The sequence below is a fragment of the Camelus bactrianus genome, chromosome 6 (genome assembly GCF_048773025.1).
Source record: "Camelus bactrianus isolate YW-2024 breed Bactrian camel chromosome 6, ASM4877302v1, whole genome shotgun sequence".
NCBI classification, from domain to species: domain Eukaryota; kingdom Metazoa; phylum Chordata; class Mammalia; order Artiodactyla; family Camelidae; genus Camelus; species Camelus bactrianus.
Window position 1 is genome coordinate 65,795,608 of NC_133544.1, and position 22,857 is coordinate 65,818,464.

A 22,857-nucleotide genomic window follows, 5' to 3' on the forward strand; every position below is an offset into this window, starting at 1 on the left:
ACAGAAGAGGCTCTCACTTTTTCAGCTGTGACCCACAGTAAGGAATAGTGTATACATTGCAGTAATATCACACCTCATCCCCATGAGAAACTTAAACAAAATTTTACATAACTATATTTATTTTTGGAAAAAAGTTTTCTTTATTATTCTCTTCAATTAAAATCTTCTGTTTACAGCTGACTTTGTGAGCTACACCATCGTGCTAGAAAATTACAGAGGATGGTTAGTAACATTTAGAGCTTCTAGTTCAGAGCAGAGGGAATATCCCAAGATACATTCGCTATGTCATTGTAACAGTGAATTTCAAATTCTAGTCTTGCTTTAGTAAAATATTTGCTAGTAAAAAATGTCTAAGTTTCTTTAAATAAATCCATCAAATCTGAGCTAGGCAAATATTGCCAAATGTTTTTTATACACATCATTGTTTTGTTTCACATTCATTGCTTGAAATTTTAATATCTAGCTGTATAGCCTCATAAGCCATTCCACTAATCAAGTCAGTTGCTTTTAAAAGTGTTGAAACATATAAATAGAACAATGAGTTCATATGTGTAAAATTTCGTACTTCATTCGCTGTAAAATATATCTCTGGTTAGATGCAACTCAATGTAGATATCATGGTAAGGATAAGACGTTCTATAAATCTGCAAATGACTGGGCTGGCAGACATGTTTAGGGTGTGTTATTCAGAGTTCGATCAGAAAAGTAGAACCACTGTGAGTGATTTAGAATAAAGGAGTTACTGTAGGGGATAGACATTAAGCAGTATAAGTCTATTGCCACTGAAGCTCATGCTGAGTCTGAAGCCTGGAAGGGAAACCAGCTGTCTGGAAGGGAAAATGGGCAGGAAGCGAAGGAGACCAAGGATAACCTAGAACTGTGTGTCTGTCTCTCACTGCTTCCAGTTTTGATGATGCAGGTGACCTGAATAAGCTGATGCTCTTCATCATGAAGATGCACTTGCACCTGGCCCAGGACTTGGAGGCGCTGAGGTGGAAACCCAGTAGGAGCCAGAGGAGCTGCAGGCCCAAGGTGTTGTCCCACAGCAGCAAGGTGAGCCAGCAGCAGGCCTGAGCTGTAACGCACTCGCCCTGTTCTGGTCTTCAGAACCAAAATGGCTACTGCTTCACTTCCTTGTTCCAAACCTCACACAAACTTTAACTGTGGTGAAGCCTAATATGGAAACATACATGGAAGGGATTCTGGAAACATAGTTCTGGTTTAGCTAAGTTGACACAGTGTGAAGCCATGAGAGGAGACAGGAAGGCAAATCCACTGTGAAATGTGCACCTATTCGTGCTGGGATAAATCACTGCCTCTTCCATGATAAGAGAGGTCCAGTGTAATCAATGTGCCACTAGGTAGCTAGCTAATTTCCCCAAGGAACAGTGCCAAATTTGTTTCATCCCCTGGCAGGTTGGGACTTGGTGATGGCAGTACACAGATCAGCTTGGTGGAGAGGGAGTCCGTGGTATTGAGCCAATAGCTTCCACCCCTGTCACCACGGTCACTTTGCACATGTGCCCCCTGATCAAGCCCTGGACTGATTATAGTCAGGAGCTGACTGAGATCCAGTAAATGCGTATCTAGTCCACCTGATTATTAAGAGTCTTTTCTAAAATGATTGCCCTTTGATGAACATTTACAAGAAATATCTTCATCAAGTACAAGATTTAATTAACCAATCAAGTAAGCTATTAACACCACTCCAGGTACGCACAGTAACACATTAATATCTAAGGTATCAGGTAAATACATGTATGTCAATAAATTTTGCCTGACTTAGTCTAATAGTTTGTCTTTTTTGGTGTAATATCCTTAGAATTCACACAAACACTTGTTCCCTAGACTCTGGCCCATATTGCCAAGATCCTACAATTCTTTTAGTATAAAACTGTATTTATTACAGCAGTGTTTGTACTTCTCTGTCCAGATTAGGTTGGGACCTAATGCTCTTTAGGGTCCTAGAGCTGCTCCAGATAAAGCCAAAAATGTTTTTACCCAAGGAAAGGCTGGTTCATTCAGACTTGGAAAAAGGTGCTGCTCCACCACCAGGAAGGGTAAGGTGTTGGGAGACCAATGAACTGTGACGTTTAGTTGTATGTGGATGCTAGTGCCTTGCCTTTCACTTGAACTTCATTTTATGCAAATGCAACTGATGATTTGAGTAATCAGAGTAACTGTGAGCCATATATGATCAAAGTTTAATGTCTCCCAGACAAGGAATATATAGAGGTAACCCTCAATATGTAAGCCAAACATCACCAGAATCCCATTTTGAGGCATCGTTTCCTGGGACTTCTCTTTGTACAAATACTTATGTTAGGGTCCCACCAGAAAAAAATGTCACATTGAAATGCTATAAATGAGGAAAATCTGAGATACATAGGGATATGCCGTATTGGATGAACCAACAAGGAAGGGTAACGTATCCAGGGCTAGTAACAACAGGCATTACTGTCCCTCAGGCTGAGGGGCGATGGGCGGGAACACCACCATAACCCAGAGAAAGCAGCAGCAGCAACAGGAGAGCACCAGCTACAAGAGCTGAGGGTTTCGCTGGAGGAATGCTGTACTCGCCAAGACAAAGCTCAGAAGGAAGGAAGCTGAAGGAATTAATAGCCTGATTTCACTTTCTTCTTGTCCTCCAAATCCCTGCCATGGCTTCAATAGCTACACCCAAGTAGAAGTCAGCGGGCAAGAGCTACTGGTTGTTCAACCCATAAAGTTCAGTGTTACAGGGCACAGAGCAGAGTGGACAAGATGAAAACTGGATATGAAAAGGCAGTTAAAGAGTAGCCATGAGAACAGTTCAACATTGTCTTATTAATGGACATTTGAGTTTTTTCAAGTGTTTACTTCTACAAGGTAATAACAAATATGTTTACATGTGTTCTTACACACGTGTTCAAGTGCTTCCAAAGTCTATATAATGAGAAGTGGAGTTTCTCCGAAATGGTGTACACGTAGTTTCATATTTAATATGTACTATTAAATAGTCTCATGATCACATGGTAGTCCCACGACCACAGCAGTTTGGTTGGTTAACAGAAGGAATTCATTCAGTTATTTGGTCATATGAGATACTTACCAATTAGGGCAAAGGGTAAATTACATTACTAAATGGACTTAGCATACTGATTCCTTCCTTTCTGCTGGGCTGGTGATCAGTAAGGACTGTGGCTCCAGATCGGAGGAGCACTAGGTGGCGTCATTCTGGGGCTTGGACTCCTTATGGCCCCAGGAGTGCCTGCCTCAGCAACGTCTGATCACTTGGTAATCTCTCTCAGGGTGGAAGGGACCTGTTCTCCATCAGATGAGAGATGATGGAGAATTTGAGTTGTTATTTGCCTTGTTTTTTCAACCTGTTTGTTTCCATTTTTTTTTTCAATATATTTGTCTTATTTCCATTGGAAGTAGAATAGAAATTCAATTAGAGATTCAGTGTGAGATTTTCTGTATCCATCTATATACTTTTAATTTCTTGGTATATGTAAGCCTTGATCTATAGCTGAAATTCTAAAACTGAGCCTCGTAGTTTCATGTGTGACTGTTTATGTAATTGAGTTTTTTCCCTCATTATATGAGTGTAAGGCATTTTCCTACTTCAAGGATATATTAACAAATTAAATAAAGCCTCTTGGAGGAATTCTGTTAATGTCGCTCTATGGAGATTAAGTTCTGACTAATATTCCCCTAAACGTTTTGGGGAAAAAACAGAATTTCTACTGTTTTATATATGCCATCTTTTCCAGAAAAAAAAATTCTCATAGAAATTGACTCAGAGCATTTTTATATGAGAATCCAAATTCAGATTATCAAAATTAATTCTTATACACTAAGATGGGTTTGATAACATTTTTTATAAAATAGCTATAGGTCTTCTTCCTGATCTTGCCGAAGTGGAGTATAAAGTAAGCATTTAAAATTATGTAAAATATAAAATTACTTGTTAATCAATTAGAATTATAATTCTGACTGTTTTGTAGTGAGTCCACTGAAATATAACCTCTAAGATAAATATTATATGATATCACTTGTATGTGAAATATAAAAAAAATTACACAAATGAACTTATTTATAAAACAGAAATAGACTTATAGACATAGAAAACAAATTTATGGTTCCCAAAGGAGAAAGGTGGGAAACAGAGGTAATACGTTAGGAGTTTGGGATTAACATGTACACACTACTCTATATAAAACAGATAAACAACAAGGGCCTACTGTATGGCACAGAGAACTACATTGAGTATTTTTAATAAACTATAATGGGAAAGAATCTGAAAGAGAATATATACATATATATGTGTACCATATACACATGCATTCATTCTGTTCTTGACTAAAAATAGTAAATGTTATTCTTTACCATTTGTGTAATATTCCTAGTTTATTACTAGTGTAGAATTCTAGAGATTCTTTCCCTCACAAGAATAACTTTTTGTGCCTTATGGTGACTTTACATACTTTGTTAAGTTAAAAATATAGTTAATTGCCTATGAAAGACCTAAAGTACCTTCTTCTATTTATTTTAAATATATTTTCACTCTTATAATGGATAGCTATCCTACAATCATTTTTGTTTTCAGATACCAATGCTATGCTACTGTTGTGGGTTGATTTGTGTCCACCAAACAGACATGATGAAATCCTAAGCCTCAATATCTGTGAATGTGACCATATTTGGAAATAGGGTGTTTGAAGATGTTGTCAAGTTAAGATGAATTTATCCTGAGTTAGGATAGATTGGGAAATACTTCTCCCTGTTCTGAAGGCATTAAAGAAATCATACCTCTTATATATTTATAAGAATTACTTCTTATAAATATTATTCCTTAGGAATTGAGCCTCAAGATTTCTATAAAGTATGATTATAAATACTTTATAGGTAAGTCTCTCTTTTAAAAAGTAAATGTTCTTAAGTGAAAGACAAAATGGATTCAGTTTCTTTGTGTAATCAAATCAAGGGAGGACAAACAAGAGCTCTTCTCTGAATTTTACCGTCAACAGTAAGCATCAGTAATCAATAAAAGCTCTTACAATACAATCATCACTTACAAGATCTTTCAGTAACTCAGTAACTGTCTGCATACCCTCTTCATTGCCACCTTCATTTCTTGATTCCTGAATGTGTAAATAACAGGATTCAGGAAAGGAGTGAGAACTGCATCAAAAATGACCAGAAATTTATCCAGGTGTGTGGAGGGAAATGGCCATATATAGAAAAATATCAAAGGGCCAAAGAACAAGACTACCACTGTGATGTGAGCTGAAAGTGTGGACAGAGCCTTGGATGAACCTGATGAAGAGTGTTTCTGAACAGTGAGAATGATGACGATGTAGGAAACGATCAGAATGAAGAAGGAGCCAACAGAGATGAATCCACTGTTGGCTGTGACCATGAACTCTAGTTGGTAGGTGTCTATGCAGGCAAGTTTGATGAACCGAGGAAGGTCACAGTAGAAGCTGTCCAACACATTAGGACCACAGAAGGGTAAGTTTACCACAAAAGCCAGCTGAACCATGGAATGGATAAGGCCAATCATCCAGGCAGCCACTAAAAAGGAGATGCACATTCTTGGGCTCAAAATGGTCAGATAATGGAGAGGCTTGCATATGGCAACATATCTGTCAAAGGCCATGGCGATGAGTAGCACCATCTCCACACCACCAATGACGTGGATGAAGAAGATTTGAGTAATGCAGCCACTGAAGGAGATGACTTTACGCTTTCTGAAAAGGTCATAAATCATCTTGGGAGAAGTGACAGAAGAAACTCCCAGGTCAGTGAAGGAGAGGTTGGCCAACAGAAAGTACATGGGGGAGTGTAAGCGAGGGTCAGAAGTCACAGTGAGAATAATGAGGGAGTTTCCCATCATGCTTGCCACGTAAAATGTGGAGGAGAACACAAAGAGGAGAAGTTGTATTTCCCAGGAATCGGTGAGTCCCAGGAATACAAACTCTGACACCACAGAGTGATTTGCTTCATACATTGGTTTTGTAAGCATTGCTACCTGAAGGAGGATAATAGGAGAAAATTTAGATTATAATAATTATATTAATAAATTAGAAGAGAGGTCAAAGTTATGAACACCTTTTTCTACTCTAGCATTAAAACTACCTCACAGTCTTTGCAATGTGATTACACAGAAAAATTCATGACAGTCATGTGGAGCTGTTCTCCACCACCAAGTTGTCTCTCTGTTTAATACCCTCTGCTTCACAATTATTTATTGTTAACTATTGAATAATATCAATCATACAGTTTGGGGTATTTTTTTAATGGGTGAAATATGTCACAATTTCCTTTTTAATTTGATGCATCTGCCTTGTATCTCTTCCTTTCTCTTCTCATTGCCCCTGCTTTCATCTGTTTTCACCAGATCTACTGTGAAACCTCATCAGAATCCTCTCCTACAACTGTTTTTGCTGTTCCAACGAAAAATCCAGCCACTTTCAAAAGAGATCAAATCATAGTGTTAATGGTTTGAGTCTTTTTTTGCTTCCAGATGACCCTCAAACTTCCCAAAGAGCAATCAAAACCCTCTGGTATGTGTTTTTTGGTTTTTTTTTTTTAACTTCATTTCCTATCTCATTTTCCCTTCTTCCTTTCTTGCACCTCATGATCCAACATCATTATCCATCTTATCTTATATATATACATATCTGTATATTATCTGACAGTGCCACACACTACATGCCTTTAAATATACTAGTTCTTCTTCCAGAACTGACCTTCCACCATCTCCATCTATGTTCTTCTCTGGAAGAGAAGTACAATCCACACCTCAAAGTAAACACATGCTATCATGTTTAAACTCCCTTTTCTACCCCCTCTTCACTGTCTAAGCAGATTCATACCTTCCCTGTCTATGTTCCTAGTTATAGCACTTCATTCATTCCCCAAAGCATCACTGATCACATTACTTTGTAGTTAGTTTACATGTAAATGGGTTGAGAAGAGGAATTGTGTTTATCCTTTTTTGTAACCTTAACTGTTAACACATGCTTAGAATAGAAAAGGAGGGAAGGAGATACTAAAATATTGCCTCTGTGAACAGTTGGCTAAAGGTTTCAATAGTGTGAAAATTATGACCTAAACATAAAGAAGGGATTGTTCAAATGGGAATATTAGAATGCAATTGAAAGAGTAGTAGATAAAGCAGATAATGAATTTATAATATCATAATTCAGCAAAGATAGAAGAGTATAAAATTGGATGTTTAAAGACATTAAAATATTCCTGATTATATAACTGGGAAGATGCATAAAAAGACTGGGAAGAGTTCTGAAGAGAGAGAAAAAATTAGAGACTATATTATAAAAGTGAAGAAGAATTAAGGAAAAAAATACTTCAAAATTGAAACTAAAAAGAAAGAATAAATAGGGAAGCATGTGTAAAAAGACAAAGAGGAGAAAGACAAGGCCAACTTTAAATTGAGAAGTAGTTTATAGGATGTGATATTCATTACTTTCTGAGTCCAATCTTCAGAAATTTTATCTTAAACAAATTTTAATACTGTGTCTGCAGGTGTCTTTTAAGTGCTTAGTCTCTTGGAAGATTTCTCCAAAAACCTTATCAGTTGCACACATCAACTTGTAATTTTATTTGCCCTTTGGGTCTCAAATGCCTTCTACTACATAAAAGCTAGGTAGTTGAGGAAAATGAGTTTAAAGGGGAAGGAACTATAAATATGAAACCTAATAGGACAACACTGACTGTTCTTTAGTTATCCTGGAATGAGTACTAGGGGGGAAAAAGGTTAGAAGAAGTCAAAAGTAAATTTTCCCTATATGTATTTAAAGGAAGAGAAATACCCAATTAAATATCAGAGAATATAGAACTCACAGTATGAAGTATATAACTACCCATGACTATAGTCGGGGATAGACTTCTAGATGGAGACACTAGGATCTGATGTAAATTCACCTAGAAGTCAGCAAATAACTACAATCAGCCTCCTGGCTGAAAATGTTCTGAAACCACATTCTATTATAGATGGTTTTATTCAGAAGAGAAACTTGTTAGATCGATTTTTATTAAACACATCAGTTATAACCATTTCTTTTAACTAATTAAATATTCATGATGTTAAAAAAAAAAAAGGCTTTAACTCTTTGCCATTCATTGTGACTCATCCATTTTCTTGACACATAAAGAACTGATTAATCTTCCAGAAACATATTCCCAGATATTTAACTTTATAGATGAGGGAAATACTGGTAGCTGGGGTTCCAAATAATAGAATTATCAAACTGAAAGTAGCCTACAGACATTTCTTGGTTTCAAAAATCTAAACTGTCATTCATATAAATTTCCTTCTCAGTCTAAAACTGTTGAGAGGTTGTAACTTCCCCCACTAGAAATGCCCTTCATTTTATCTTTCTAGTTGTCATAACTTCTCCATATCTAAGTAAAAATCTGCCTCCCCTAATTTAGACCATTTCTTTTAGTTGTTATAACTGTGTGCAATATAAACAATTTTCAGTATCCTTTTCAATTAACTTTTTATTCACACCCTTGGCTCTCTGTTTCCAAGACTCAAAAACTAAATCTCTTTTCCATTTCCTTTTAGAATCTCTTTCTCACCTACCTCCCACCTTCAAAAAGTTCACATTTGTCAACTTTCTCCAAATCTTTCTGCATTCTATTTACAGTTTAGAGAAAAAATTAACAAAAAAAATTATAAAATGTAAAAGACCATAAGAGAGCAGGAGAGCCAATTACATCTCTTGGTAGATTTCATCTTGTTTGTATACTTTTCACATCATATTTTAAAGATGACATTTACATTGAAAATAATTTTCTCAGCTTTTGTACTTTGGGTGTCTCTTCTACTCGGGTATTGATTAGACTCTTTTCCATCTTGAAATTTTATAAGTACCAAATAAATTTGCTTCCCTTTTCACAGAAGAGAATCAGCTTATTTTATTTCTTTTGAAAAATTAATGGAGGTTACAAGAACCCTTGTATTCTTAGTTTCATGTGTCACTAATTTTTCTTACCTGCTCATCAAACTGCAGAGGGTGAGAAGCATTCATTTAATCATCACTGACAACAGACCTCTGAACCCGAAATATTATGAATCCATTTGACTTTTCATAATATCTTTCACATTACCCTAATAATCTGTGATTCTAGTTAAAAGCCAAGATCTGTTTACCTTCTCCAACATGTCTATGCCCTTTTTCACAGTTATTCTCCAGTGTTGGTTAATTTGTTATCCCAGATGTTAGCTAACCTGCTCTAGGATAACACTTATGCACTAGAAGGTATGACTCACATCTATAGCACTTCCAAAACAGAATCATGTCTGACACTCGAGATACTTTCCCTATTGTTAAGTTAATTCTCATTCTTCTATTTTACCTGTGCAAAAAGAGCCTCTTCATAGAGTCTTGGATTTTCTTGTGCTCTCTAACACAAAGTGCCATAAAATCTTGTCATATGTGGAAATGAAGGTTATTAACAGTTCTAGAGGACAGTGACCAAGTGATATTGCAAAGACCGGAGTTTAGAAGGAGTTTATTGATCAAGGGACTTTATCCATAGGGACTTTTTTGCTTTGACTAGAACAAAGGTCCTGAGACTCATAATTAGACACTAGAGAAGAAGAGGAAACAACATATGTTTATCAACATAGAAAGATAGAACATACTGTACTCAAGATTATGTTACCTTGATTTATAACTTTAAAATTTTTCAATACATGGCTATGGACTTCTATTTTCACTCTTGCCCTAGTCCCCACAGTTGTCAGAGGCAAGCTCTTTTCCATCTGTTTGTTCAGTGCCATGAGGAGCCCAAAGTTGTCAAGGGCCAGTTTTAGCTGTGTTCCCTTTGGAACATTCTACCCTGGGGCACTAGGATCTCTGAACTGACTAAATCAAAGTTCACAAGAATAAAAAGCATAAATTTCCGTAATAAATAATTTGCTCCTATTTTTAAAGTGACCTTTTCTACTTTGGGTTAATATATGCTGGCTATAGGACAGATGACAATATAGTGGCCATGGGTTTAACATCCTAAACTTGCAAGGTGTTCATTCACCTCCCAGTTTGGTACAAAATCTGACCATTCATCAGGCCATTCCATTGCTCCATCAGTGAGATGTTTCTGGCTTATTGAGCATGAGTAAGTCTAGTGAATTCCCTGGGTTTAAGCCCTGTAACATTTCATTTTTTTTTAAAAATGCATCCAGAGCCAAGATTGCACAGGACATCATAGGAACAGATAGTGCAGAAAAGGTGTTCTGTAAATACATAAATGGAAGTGCTAGCAGAAGTTCCATGGTTGGGAAAGAAAAATCAGTGCCCAGAATAAATTTACATCACTATGAAGACAAGTCTCTAGTTCTTCCAGAAAACTTGCACGGTGAATCTACTGAGAGTGTGGTGAGGTGTGGCACCATAGAGTGTACTGAGGATTTACTTCTGCATTGATAGCTTGGGCTATTGGCCATGATAATAGCCAGGTCACCTACAGTGAGGGGAAAGCACATTGCATGTCAATGCACAGACTTCAACTATGCTTCTATGGCCACCCTTTAGAACTAATTAAGAAGAAGAGGTATATGGTATCAATGAAGCTGTATTATCTAAGGAAAAGAGGCTGATTTATATCAAAGTCAAGTCCTCTTGTTCCTGTATAGTGAATAATCTCCAATAGACTTGTACATGAGCATTCTTTATGACCTCTCTGAAAAGTCCATCCATACATTTCTCCCTAGATGCTATCTCAAGAAATTTATACACTTTCTCCTTCTCAGGTTTTAAAGAAACACACCAACCATTAGCCCTGTTCACAACTTAGTAAGATCTGTAACACAGGCCATCTTTCTTTCCAAGGGAAGGATACAACTAAAGGTATTCCCTGCCTGGGGGAAGAGCAAAATGGCAGCATAGGAAGACCCTGAGCTCATCTCCTCCCATAGGCACACTGAATGTATACCTACATAAAGAGCAGTTATTCCTGAAGAGGATCTAATGCTGATTGAACAGCTGCACAGAGACAGCCTACATAAACATGGGTAGGAAGGATGGAACACACTACCCATGCGAACCCCACAACCATTATGGCAACCTGTAGTAGGGAGGGATGTAACTGAGGGGCAGAATACAGACTCACTCACTGTGAGATACAGTGAAAAAGATAGCAATTTACAGGGCACCTAGACTATATGGGGGGAAAATCCATTTAGTAACCATAGATCATCCATCAAACAAGCAGGGAACTTCTGGAGCCCTCTTGGAGGGAAGAGGTGTAAACAAGCCCCATTTTGACCCCCTGGGAATTGCCCCGGTCTATACCTCTTTAAGCCTCAGTTGGTCCTTCTAAGGTGGCCTTACATGAAGCACTCCCAAGCACTGCCGCCAGCCCAGATGTTCATGCTCCAGGCAGCCTGCTAAAGCCCTAAGGCACAAGCAGTCTACTCAGAGGATGCTGCCACATAAGGCCACTCTTTCAAGACCAAGAGAGTTAGCTGTTTCACCTAATTCATAGAAATAAGAACTGTTAGTCAAGCAAAATGAGAAGACAGAGGAGTAAATTCCAAAAAAAAGAAATAAATAAAACTCCAGGGTAAAACCTTAATGAAATGGAGCTAAGTAATTTATTTAATGAAGATTTCAAAGAAAATACCATAAGGATGTTGATCAAATTTGAGAGAAGAAAGGAGGAAGTCAGTGAGAACTTGAACAAAAACTTAGAAAATATAAAAGAACCAATCACAACTGAAGAATTCAGTAACCAATAAAGAAATAACTAGAGGGAATCAACAAAAGACCAGATGATACAGAACAGATAAGCAATCTGTACGGTGGAATAATGGAAGTCACCCAATCAGAAAAGAGAAAATGAAGAAAGAATATTTTTAACGATGAGAGTTTAAAGAACTTGGACAACATCAAAGGAAGTGACATTCACATTATGGGGGTTCGTGAAGGAGAAGGGAAAGAAAAGACAGAGAACTCCTTTGAATAAATAATGGCTGAAAACCTCCCTAACCTGGGAAAGGAAACAGATACCAGGTAGAGAAAACATAGAGCCTCATACAAGACAAACCCAAAGAGAGCCACACTAAGACAGATATAGTAAAAATGGCAAAACTTAAAGATAGAATGTTAAAGGCAGCAAGAAGGAAACAACTAATCACATACAAGGAAAAAGGCCAGAATGAAATGGTAGTATATATTTAAAGTTCTGAGAAGAAAAAAAAAACTCGCAGTTTGGTGAAGCCACTGTGGAAAACAGTATATCCTCAAAAGACTAGGAATAGACTTGCCATATGACCCAGTCATCCTGCTCCTGGTTCTATATCCAGAAGGAACCCTGCTTCAAAATGACACCTGCACCCCAGTGTTCATAGCAGCAATATTTACAATAGCCAAGACATGGAAACAGCCTAAATGTCCATCAACAGATGACTGGATAAAGAAGATGTGATATATTTATACGATGGAATACTATTCAGCTATAAAAACCGACAACATAATGCCATTTGCAGCAACATGGGTGTTCCTGGAGAATGTCATTCTAAGTGAAGTAAGCCAGAAAGAGAAAGAAAAATACCATGTGAGATCGCTCCATATTTGGAATCTAAAAACGAACATAAATACAAAACAGAAACAGACTCATAGACATAGAATACAAACTTGTGGTTGCCAAGGGGGTGAGGGGTGGGAAGGGACAGACTGGGAGTTCAAAATTTGTAGATACTGACAGGCATATGTAGAATAAATAAACAAGATTATACTGTGTAGCACAGGGAAATATATACAAGATCTGTTGGTAGCTCACAGCAAAAAAAAAATGTGACAATGAATATATGTTCGTGTATAACTGCAAAATTGTGCTCTACACTGGAATTTGACACAGTGTTGTAAAATGACTATAACTCAATTAAAAAATGTTTGAACAAGAAAAAAAACTTACAGAACACCCTTTGACATAAACCTTAGCAATTGTACTACTGTCCAAAACTTCTTTCTCTGCCACATCCTGCTTGATTCCCTAACTCCAAGCAGAATTGATCCAATAGTACTGCCTGGCAAACTTCCTGTGTAGTGATCTTCACCTCAGAATCTGCTCCTCCAGGAACTCAACCTTTGACACAATTTTTCTGATCTTTCTCATATTATTATCAGAGAGGTTGAAAAAAGCTTGAAGGTTTTGGTATCATATGGAATATTACATACTACATCAGTCCATTTCTCTAATGACATTGTGCTAATTAGAATTTGTGAACTTGAAGTCATGAGTATCCTAGATGACTTAGTAAGACACATGTGTCCTACTAGATGAAATGAATCTATCAAAATTTCAGGCACCTTCCACATCAGGGACATCCCTTTGTGGTCAGGAGCATGTCATGATATTTCTCCTAAGGTAAGCTATACATGGCAAAGCCCACCAAAGAAAGAGACCCAGTTCTTGGTGAATTTCTTTGTATTTCAGAGGCAACATATGCCACAGTTGAGTGTGTTGCTCCAGTCTATTTATTAGGTAGTTCATAAAGCTGCCAGTTTTGAATTGTGACTGGGGCAAGGAAAAGCTCTGTAGACATTCTGAAAGGCAAAAGTAGCCTATATAAACAGGATAATCAGACTCTCTTGTTCTCCTCTTTCATCACCTCTCTCTTTCCCTCGGGAGTATTTGTCTATAACCAATTAACAGTGGAGGAGAAAACATGGCTTTGGTTTATAAATGGATACATCACATGTTAATGCTGGTACTACCTGGAAGTGAATGGCCCCTGATTCCATCCCCAGTAAGAAATTTCCCTGAAGAGCATGGTGAAGGAAAACCCTTCTAATGGAAAGAACTTCAGGGAATACATTCATCCATTCATTCATTCATTCATTTAAAACTAAGTTATACTTGACATACAATATTGTATTAGTTTCAGGTGCACAACATAGTGATTCAATATTTTTATACATTATGAAATAATCACCACAGTAAGTCCAGTTACCATCTGTTATCATACAAAGTTGTTACAATATTATTACACATATTCCCTATTTGTACATTACATCCTAGTGACAATTTTATAGTTTCTTGAGATGGAGTCTAGGGAGAGGTATGTGGTTAGACTTTTCACAAAAGGCAAAGAGAATGCACATGTAAAAGTCTACTAGAGATTACTCACTATACAAGAACAAGATGATTTGCCTCTGTGATGTAAATAAGCCCTTTTCCCAGTTATCATCATATTGTTTCATTGGTATCATGTACTAATTCATTCTTAATTGATACTAAACAGTGGCCATAGCGCATAATTGGTCTCTGCGTAGATTCAGTGATGTGAATTTCCCTTCACTAGGTGATCTGGCTACCATCGTGGCTGAGTGCCCAAGCTGTCGATGCAGAAGTAAATCCTCAATACATTCTAGGGTGCCATACCTCACTGTACTCTCAGTAGACTCACTGTCCAAGTGTTCTGGAGGGTTAGAGACTTGTGTTTATAGTGATATAAATGTATTCTTGGTACTGACTTTTCTTTCCCAAGCATGGTGCTTCTGCTAACACTACTATTTATGGACTTACACCTTTTCTGACTTATCTGTTCCATGCAACTTTGGCTCTGGACACATTTTTATACAAAATGAAGTGTGACAATAGGCTCACACCCATAAAATTCACTATACTTATTCATGCTCCATAGCCCAGAAAAAGAAAAATCAATGATTGAGTGATGGAATGACCTGGTGAATGCTCAGCTTTGTACCAACTGGGAGGTGAACAAACACCTTGCATGATTAGGATGCTGCCTATTTGATGTACATAACTTAAACCAGTGACCAATATATATTGCCATCTGTTCTATAGTCAGCATATGTGAACAAAAGGTAGAAAAGTTCACTTTAAAAACAGGACCAAATTATTTACTATGGAAATTTATGCTTTTTATTTTTGTGAACTTTGGTTTAGTTAGTTCAGAGGTTCTAGTGCCCCAGGAAAGAATGTTTCCAATGGGAACACAGCTAAGACTGGCCTCTGACAACTTTGGGCTCCTCATGGTACTGAACAAGCAGATGGAAAAGAGCTTGCCTCTGACAATTGTGGGCACTAGGGCAAGAGTGAAAATAGAAGTCCATAGGCATGTATTGAAAAATTTTTAAATTATAAATCAAGGTAATATAATCTTGAGTACAGGGTGTTCTATCTTTCCATGTTGATAAACATATGTTGCTGCTGCTTCTTCTCTAGTGTCTTATTATGAATCTTTAGGACCTTTGTTCTAGTCAAACCAAATAGGTCCCTATGGGTAAAGTCCCTTGATCAATAAACTCCTTCTAAACTCCAGTCTTTGCAATATCACTTGGTCACTGTCCTCTAGAACTGTTCATTAGCTTTATTTCCACAATAGCAAGATGTTATAGCACTTTTTGTTAGAGGACACAGGAAAATCCAAGACTTTATGAAAATCTCTTTTTCTTTGTACAGGTAAAATGAAAGAATGAAGGTAAATATAACAATAAGTAGAGTGGCTCTAGTGTCAGACATGATTCTTTTGTTGAAACCGCTATGGATATGAGGGCATGTGTGTTCTAAAGCAAGGCAGTTAGCATCTGGAATAACAAATTGACTAGTACTGGAGAATAATTGTGAAAAGGGTATTGACATGTTGGAGAAGGTAAACAAACTAGATAAACAATTTAACTAGAATCACATAGGTTAGAGTAATGTGAAAGATACTAGGAAAAGTCAAATGACTTTATAATGTTCGGGGTCAAAATTCTGTTGCCAGCAATGATCATATGAATGCTTCTCACCCTCTGCAATTTGATGAGCAGGTAAGAAAAATTAGTGACACATGAAACTAAGAAAACAAGGGTTCTTGTAATCTTCATTAGTTTTTCAAAAGAGACAAAGTATAAGCTGATTCTCAGTGAAAATGGAAGAAAATCTATTAGGTACTTGTAAATTTTTCAAGATGTATGAGTCTTACAGATACCTGAATAGAAGAGACACCCAAAGACCCAAATCTGAATAAATTATTTCCACTGTAAATGTCAACTTAAGATATGATCTGCAAAATTCACAAACAAAATGAAAACTACCAGGAGATCAATTGGTTTTCCTGTACTCTTATGTTCATTACAATTTAGAATGTATTTTATAAATTTTACCTCTAAACTGTCATTAGAATGCAGAAAGGTTCAGAGAAAGTTGACAAATGTGATTTTTTAAGGTGAAAGGTAGATGGGAAAGAGTTTCTAAGAGGAAATGTAAAAAGGAATTTAGTTTTTGAGTCTTGAAAACAGAAACCTAAGGGATGGCTTAGTTTGTTGAGTTTTTATAGATAAAAAGTTAATGAAAGGGATTCTGAAAATTATATTGCATACAGTTATAAAAAGCTTTAAAATGGTCTTGAATTAGGGGAGGCAGACTTTTTATTTAGGTATAAAGGAGAGTTTTATGACAGTTTGAAACATAAAATGCAGTCCACTTTAGCTGAGGTAGATTCTAAACTCAGTATTTTTAGATTGCAAAAATAATGTATATGAATGATGGTTTAGATTTTCAAAACTGTAAGATGTCTGTACATCATTTCAGCTTGATAATTCAATTATTTGGTATCTCAACTACCAATATTTCTGTCATCTATAAAGAATAAAATTTCTAGGAATCTGTTTCTGGAAGATTAATCAATTCTATATGGATCAAGAGAAAGGATTAATCACAATAAAAGGAAAACAGCTGGAACTTTACTTTTATAACATGTTACATGATTATAATTAATGTTTGAGAAAAACAATTTTAAAACTTTTTCTTCTGATCACAACTAATCAATTAGCGATTGTGGTTTTAGAACTTAATCAACCAGGAGGTTGATTGTAGGTATTTGATGACTTCCAGGTAAATAAACATAATATCCTGGTGTCTCCATCTAGAATCCTATTCATTAACTGTTGCTTAGGCATAAATAGGATCCTGGCTATGCATGCCTCAAGTGGATTTAAAACGCTGACATGTGAGTTTCACGCATCAAACTGAATTTCAATATTTTCTAATATTTGGTTTTATATTTCTTTTCCTTTTAGTATATCTAGGGGAAATTTATTTTTGACATCTTCTTTCTTTTTTCCATTACTCATTTCAGGATAACTAAGAACAATTAGTATTATCCTATTAGGTTTCATATTTATAGCTCCTTCCCCTTTGAACTCACTTTCTTCAAATTCCCAGTTCTTATGCAGTTGAAGTGTATTGGAGAGCAAAAACACAAATAAATTCACAGCTAGAGGTGTATAGCTGATAGAGGCAATATGGAGAAAATCTTCCAAGACACAGAGCTTTAAAACGCTGTAGACATAGTACTAAAAGTTGTTTATAATTATAGAATTTCTGAAAAGTAGACCCAGAAAGCAAAGCAAATCATGTCTATATTCTCTTGGTCATTATATACATACTTTTCCTTAATTCTTCTTCCTTTTTAGTTTTTATTTTGACATAGTTTATTTCTTTTCCCTTAATCCTTCCCTTTTATAATCTTGATTTGAGGAGGATGGTTTTGTGTGTGTGTGTGTGTGTTCTTACGAACGTCTCTCAGTCTTTTTATCCATCTTCTTAGTTACATAATCAGCCATATTTTCATGTTTTTCAACCACCTAGTTATATCCTCTTCTAACTTTGTTCAATTACTATATGATAAACACATACATATATTCTATACCGACTACTATTTCAATTGCAATCTGATTTTCCCATGTTGAAGGCTACCTTCATTACGTTTAGGTCATAATTTCCACATCATTGAAAGCTTTAGCCAGTTTTTCATAAAGGCGATATTTTTGGTATCTCCCTCCCTCCTTTTTTATTCTAAGCATGTGTTAGCAGTTGAGGTTACAAAAAAAGGATAAACACAATTGTTCTTCTCAATCTATTTACATGTAAACTAACTGTAAAATAATGTGATCAGTGATGCTTTGAGGAATGATAAAGTGCTATGAGTAGGACCATAGACAAGGAAGGTATGAATCTGCTTAGGCTGTGAAGAGGTGGTAGATGAGAGAGTTTAAACATTATAGCATGTGTTTACTTTGAGGTGTGGACCGTACTTCTCTTTCAGAGAGAAGAGTAGTGGTGGAAAGGCAGCTGGAAAGAAGAACCAGTATATTTAAAGTCATGGAGGCATGTATAGTTTAGGGCATTGTCAGATAATAAATAGGTTATGTTGGATCATGAAGTGCGAAAAAGGAAGTAGGAAAAATGAGAAAATGAGGTTGTAAAGAATCAGATACCAGAGGGCTTTGATTGCTCTTTGAGGAGTTTGAGAGTGATCTGGAAGCAAAAAAGGATTCATTAAAGCATTAACGTTATGATTGGAACTGTTTTGAGAATTGTTGGATTTTGTTGGAATAGCAAAAACACTTGGATGATAAGATCCTAATGAGGTTTTGCTGTACAACTAGTGAGAACTGATGAAAGCAGGGGCGGGGAGAAGAGAAAGGAGCAGATACATGGCAGATGCATTCAGTTTGAAAAGAAATTGTGACATACTTTATCCATTTAAAAACTACCCAAAACTTTATGATTGGCACTGGGTATTTAACTTCAGTATTTAACAATGAACATATGTTATTTTTAATCAGATTTTTTGGGAGTTAACCTATTACAAACAAATTTGAAATCCTTTATCCTATCAGATTCCTCTCTCCCTCTCCAGAGAAAATAACTATTCTGAAGTTTGGATAGTTCTTGTTCAAACTTTAATATTTCTACTACTTATAAATGTATTTATATATAAAGCTATTTAATAATTATCAAAATGTACAAATATTGTATTACTTTACATGCATTCTTTTATAATTTGATGTTTTTCAGTCAGTATTATATTTTTGATACTTTTTCATGATGACAAATATCAATCTAGTTAGTTCAGTTTCCTTTCCAATTAATTCATTACATTGTCTTAATTTACAATAATTTACTTATATATGACCTTGTTTTGGACATATATGTTATTTCCATTACCAGGGGCATATTAAAGAATAATTAACTGGATTAGGTGACAAATACTATCTCACATTCTTGGTTTTATAAGACATGAATTTTCCCCATTTTACAGATGGGAAAAGAGGTCAAAGATGAAATATGTGTTACCCAAGGTCAACAGGTAGTTAAGTGACAGAATGTGCAATATGGTTTTTCAGATACTATATTCATTTCATTATCCCATGCAGCTTTTAAAATATAATAGAAATAACTGCCATAAGATTTTGCAAGAACTAAAATAGAGATACATTCAAATAATGAAGCAATCATACATAGTCTACTTTTCATATGAAGTCTCAGATGGAACGTACAGTTCCTGAATCGACATTAAGATTGATGATCAACTTCAGTATACCTTGACTCGAATGCAGCACTCAGGCTTTTTATTGAAGATCTGTCATGTCCTCTAGCATTCTTCTAGGCACTGTGGAGCTTACAAAGAAATGTCAAAAGTAGAATCACCTTATAATCCATTTTGGGAGTTAAAGTGAAACACTAGAAGCATAAAACTACTCAGGTTGGAAGAATCAAGAGTGATTTCATGAAGGCAGTAAAATGTGAATACAGATAGCTTTATGGAGGCTTCTAGTTAGTTAGCTCATCAGTTCCCTGTGAAGAAAGAAAGATTGAGTGGAACGAATTAAACTAGAATCTTATATCATCAGTCCATCCAAAAAACCCTCTGTTCCAAGTAAGAGTATTTGCCTGAACAAGTAAAGTAAGAAGAAATGTTTCAGCAAACTGCCAAGTTTCCCAAGACACAGAGGTACATTAATTAGCTGATAGACAGTTGTCAGGAATGAATGATCAAGGATATCAAGGTAGCAGTTACCAGTATGTCAATATATGGCAGTCATCCGTTATTAGACGGTCTTATCTACCATCATCTCGTCACATGTTTTTATTCAGGAAGTCATAAATAAATAAAAGAAAATAGGAATTAGACAGAGACCTAATCTTGGGAGTCAGTAGATTGAGGTTTAATATAAACTCTTAACACCCAGTATATTTATGGTTTTGGTCAAGTTATTTAACATAATTGGGTATTTGTTTCCTGATCTATAATGACTTGAGATTTCCCTAAATTAGGGATATTGAATATATCACTAGATCTCAAAGCTGGCCTCATTGATTTCAGTCTCTTTGACTAGATTGAAGATGTCCTTTTAGACCTATTTCTACTTTTGATTTTCTTTCAAATATTTCACTTTACTAAATTCCACAGACTCTTGATCTTTCCTTCTTTCCTCACATAGTCAGGCTCTAATGAGAGCAAATACATTTTATTCACTCTTTCAGCAAATAATTTATTTGTCATCTAAATTTTTGATACATTGAATTGAAGAAGATATATTTGGTCCATACCTTTATGGGGCTTGCAGCCTAGTTGGGAAGGATAAATTGAACAAATAGTAAATTAGATTTGTGGTAAGAACTAATAAAAAATAAAGTTCTTTGAGAGCAAATCAAACTTGCACAAGAAGATAGTTTAATTTTTGTCACTAAGAAAACGTGAATATTATATTCATCATAATTATTTATTGAGATATATTTTCTGATAGGAAGTTTTATGCTCCCTATTAGTTAATAGTGCTTTCTTAAAAATTCATTTATTTACTATATCTCACGTGCTGAGTGCTGTTAGGGCAAGTGAAATAAAGAGAAATAAACATAGCATTTACTGAATACTTAATATAGCTATATAATTAAGATGTATCAATTATTTTACTAATTACAATTTCATAGATATATTAACTGAGACTCAAAGAGTTTAAGTCACTTGCCCAAGATCAAGTTGTTAGTGGTTGAACATTAGTATAAATCTTGGTAATCTAAACCCAACACCCATATTCCTTTAACTAAGCTATGATGTATTTCTAAATAAGAGTAAGTAATTACAAGATAATATGATAAGTCCTTATATAGATATTTGTACAAAATGGTTTTCAGTACAATATACATTTCATAATTTTAAGCTTTTCAGGTCAATGCTAAGTACACTAAGACAGTGTTTCTCAAATTACTTGTGTTACAGGATAAGTTTTTTTCTTTACTTTCTAGTCTTTCTTAGACTATTACTTCCGTGAAATACAAAATCAGAAACTTGGGGTCACTGTATATCAAATTGCTAGAGTACTCACTCACAAATTCTGTACCAAATACAATACAAACTGGTAACACACAGCTCATGGACCTGCACTTCGCTGTGTGGATGACTTTTCTTTGCTTCAAGGAGTACAAATATGAATGAGTCAAAATCCCTGCCTTCAAGAAGCTTATAGTCTACTTGGTGAGTTAGTTAGTAATCAGTTCACTATGATACAAAGGATAGTAAAATAAAAACTAGTAACAATAAAACAAGACTTTATAGATGTGGTAAACATTTAAGTAATATTGAAGCTAAATATAGTCCCACAGATGGGGCCAAATGAAGGTTTAATAGGCTTGGAAGAGATCGCAAAAGTGGTTAGTTCTATGTGACTGGAGCCAGATCATATTGGTTTTTAACCCCCCCCCAAAAAAAAAAACAGTTGGGACTGAAGTCCTGTTAGTCTTCTTGACCGTCTTGTACCTCGTGTATAATATTATGGCATCCATCCTAGGCAGAGGCAGAGAGTATTACATGCAGAGACAACTTGGTGTTAGAGAATATGCAAGACAACCACTGTGTGAGCACACTGCAAAGGCTGTGAGGCAGTCTTAATGCTAAGGTAGAAACAGACATTCATAACTTGACCTCTCTTCTAATTTATTAACATAATTATGAAAATTTACATTTTCTCCTATTATCCTCTTTCAGGTAGCAATGCCTACAAAGCCAATATATGGAGCAAATCACTCTGTGGTGTCAGAGTTTATGTTCCTAGGACTCACCGATTCCTGGGAAATACAACTTCTCCTCTTTGTATTTTCCTCCATGTTTTATGTGGCAAGCATGATAGGAAACTCCCTCATTATGCTCACTGTAACTTCTGACCCTCACTTACACTCCCCCATGTACTTTCTCTTGGCCAACCTCTCCTTCATTGACCTGGGAGTTTCTTCTATCATCTCTCCCAAGATGATTTATGACCTTTTCAGAAAGCATAAAGTCATCTCCTTCAGTGGCTGCATTGCTCAGATCTTCTTCATCCACGTCATTGGTGGTGTGGAGATGGTGCTACTCATCGCCATGGCCTTTGACAGATATGTTGCCATATGCAAGCCGCTCCATTATCTGACCATTATGAGCCCAAGAGTGTGCATCTTCTTTTTAGTAGCTGCCTGGATGACTGGCCTTATCCATTCCACAGTTCAACTAGCTTTTGTGGGAAACTTACCCTTCTGTGGTCCTAATGTGTTGGACAGCTTCTACTGTGACCTTCCTCGGTTCATCAAACTTGCCTGCATAGACACCTACCAACTAGAGTTCATGGTCACAGCCAACAGTGGATTCATCTCTGTTGGCTCCTTCTTCATTCTGATCGTTTCCCACATCGTCATCATTCTCACTGTTCAGAAACACTCTTCATCAGGTTCATCCAAGGCTCTGTCCACACTTTCAGCTCACATCACAGTGGTAGTCTTGTTCTTTGGTCCCTTGATATTTGTCTATACGTGGCCATTTCCCTCCACACACCTGGATAAATTTCTGGCCTTCTTTGATGCCAATCTCACTCCTTTCCTGAATCCTGTTATTTACACATTTAGGAATCAGGAAATGAAGATGGCAATGAGGAGGGTGTGCAGACAGCTAGTGAATTACAGGCGATCTCTTAAGTGATGATTGTATTGTAAGAGCTCCTGTTGATTACTGATGTTCATTACTGACGGTCAAACTCAGAGAGAAGCTCTGATTTGTGCTACCTTGAC

The 22,857-nt window shown here is 36.2% G+C and overlaps 2 protein-coding genes across 2 annotated transcripts; one reads left to right on the plus strand and one right to left on the minus strand.

Annotated features, from left to right (window-relative positions):
* Positions 1-5,068: 5,068 nt before the first annotated feature.
* LOC105076854 (olfactory receptor 4F3/4F16/4F29-like) lies at positions 5,069-5,995 on the minus strand. The gene has a single exon (XM_010965084.2). The coding sequence runs from the start codon at positions 5,993-5,995 to the stop codon at positions 5,069-5,071; it is 927 nt and encodes a 308-aa protein (XP_010963386.2).
* A 15,816-nt stretch (positions 5,996-21,811) lies between these two features.
* LOC105077028 (olfactory receptor 4F3/4F16/4F29-like) lies at positions 21,812-22,768 on the plus strand. The gene has a single exon (XM_010965312.3). The coding sequence runs from the start codon at positions 21,812-21,814 to the stop codon at positions 22,766-22,768; it is 957 nt and encodes a 318-aa protein (XP_010963614.3).
* The last annotated feature ends 89 nt before the right edge of the window (positions 22,769-22,857 follow it).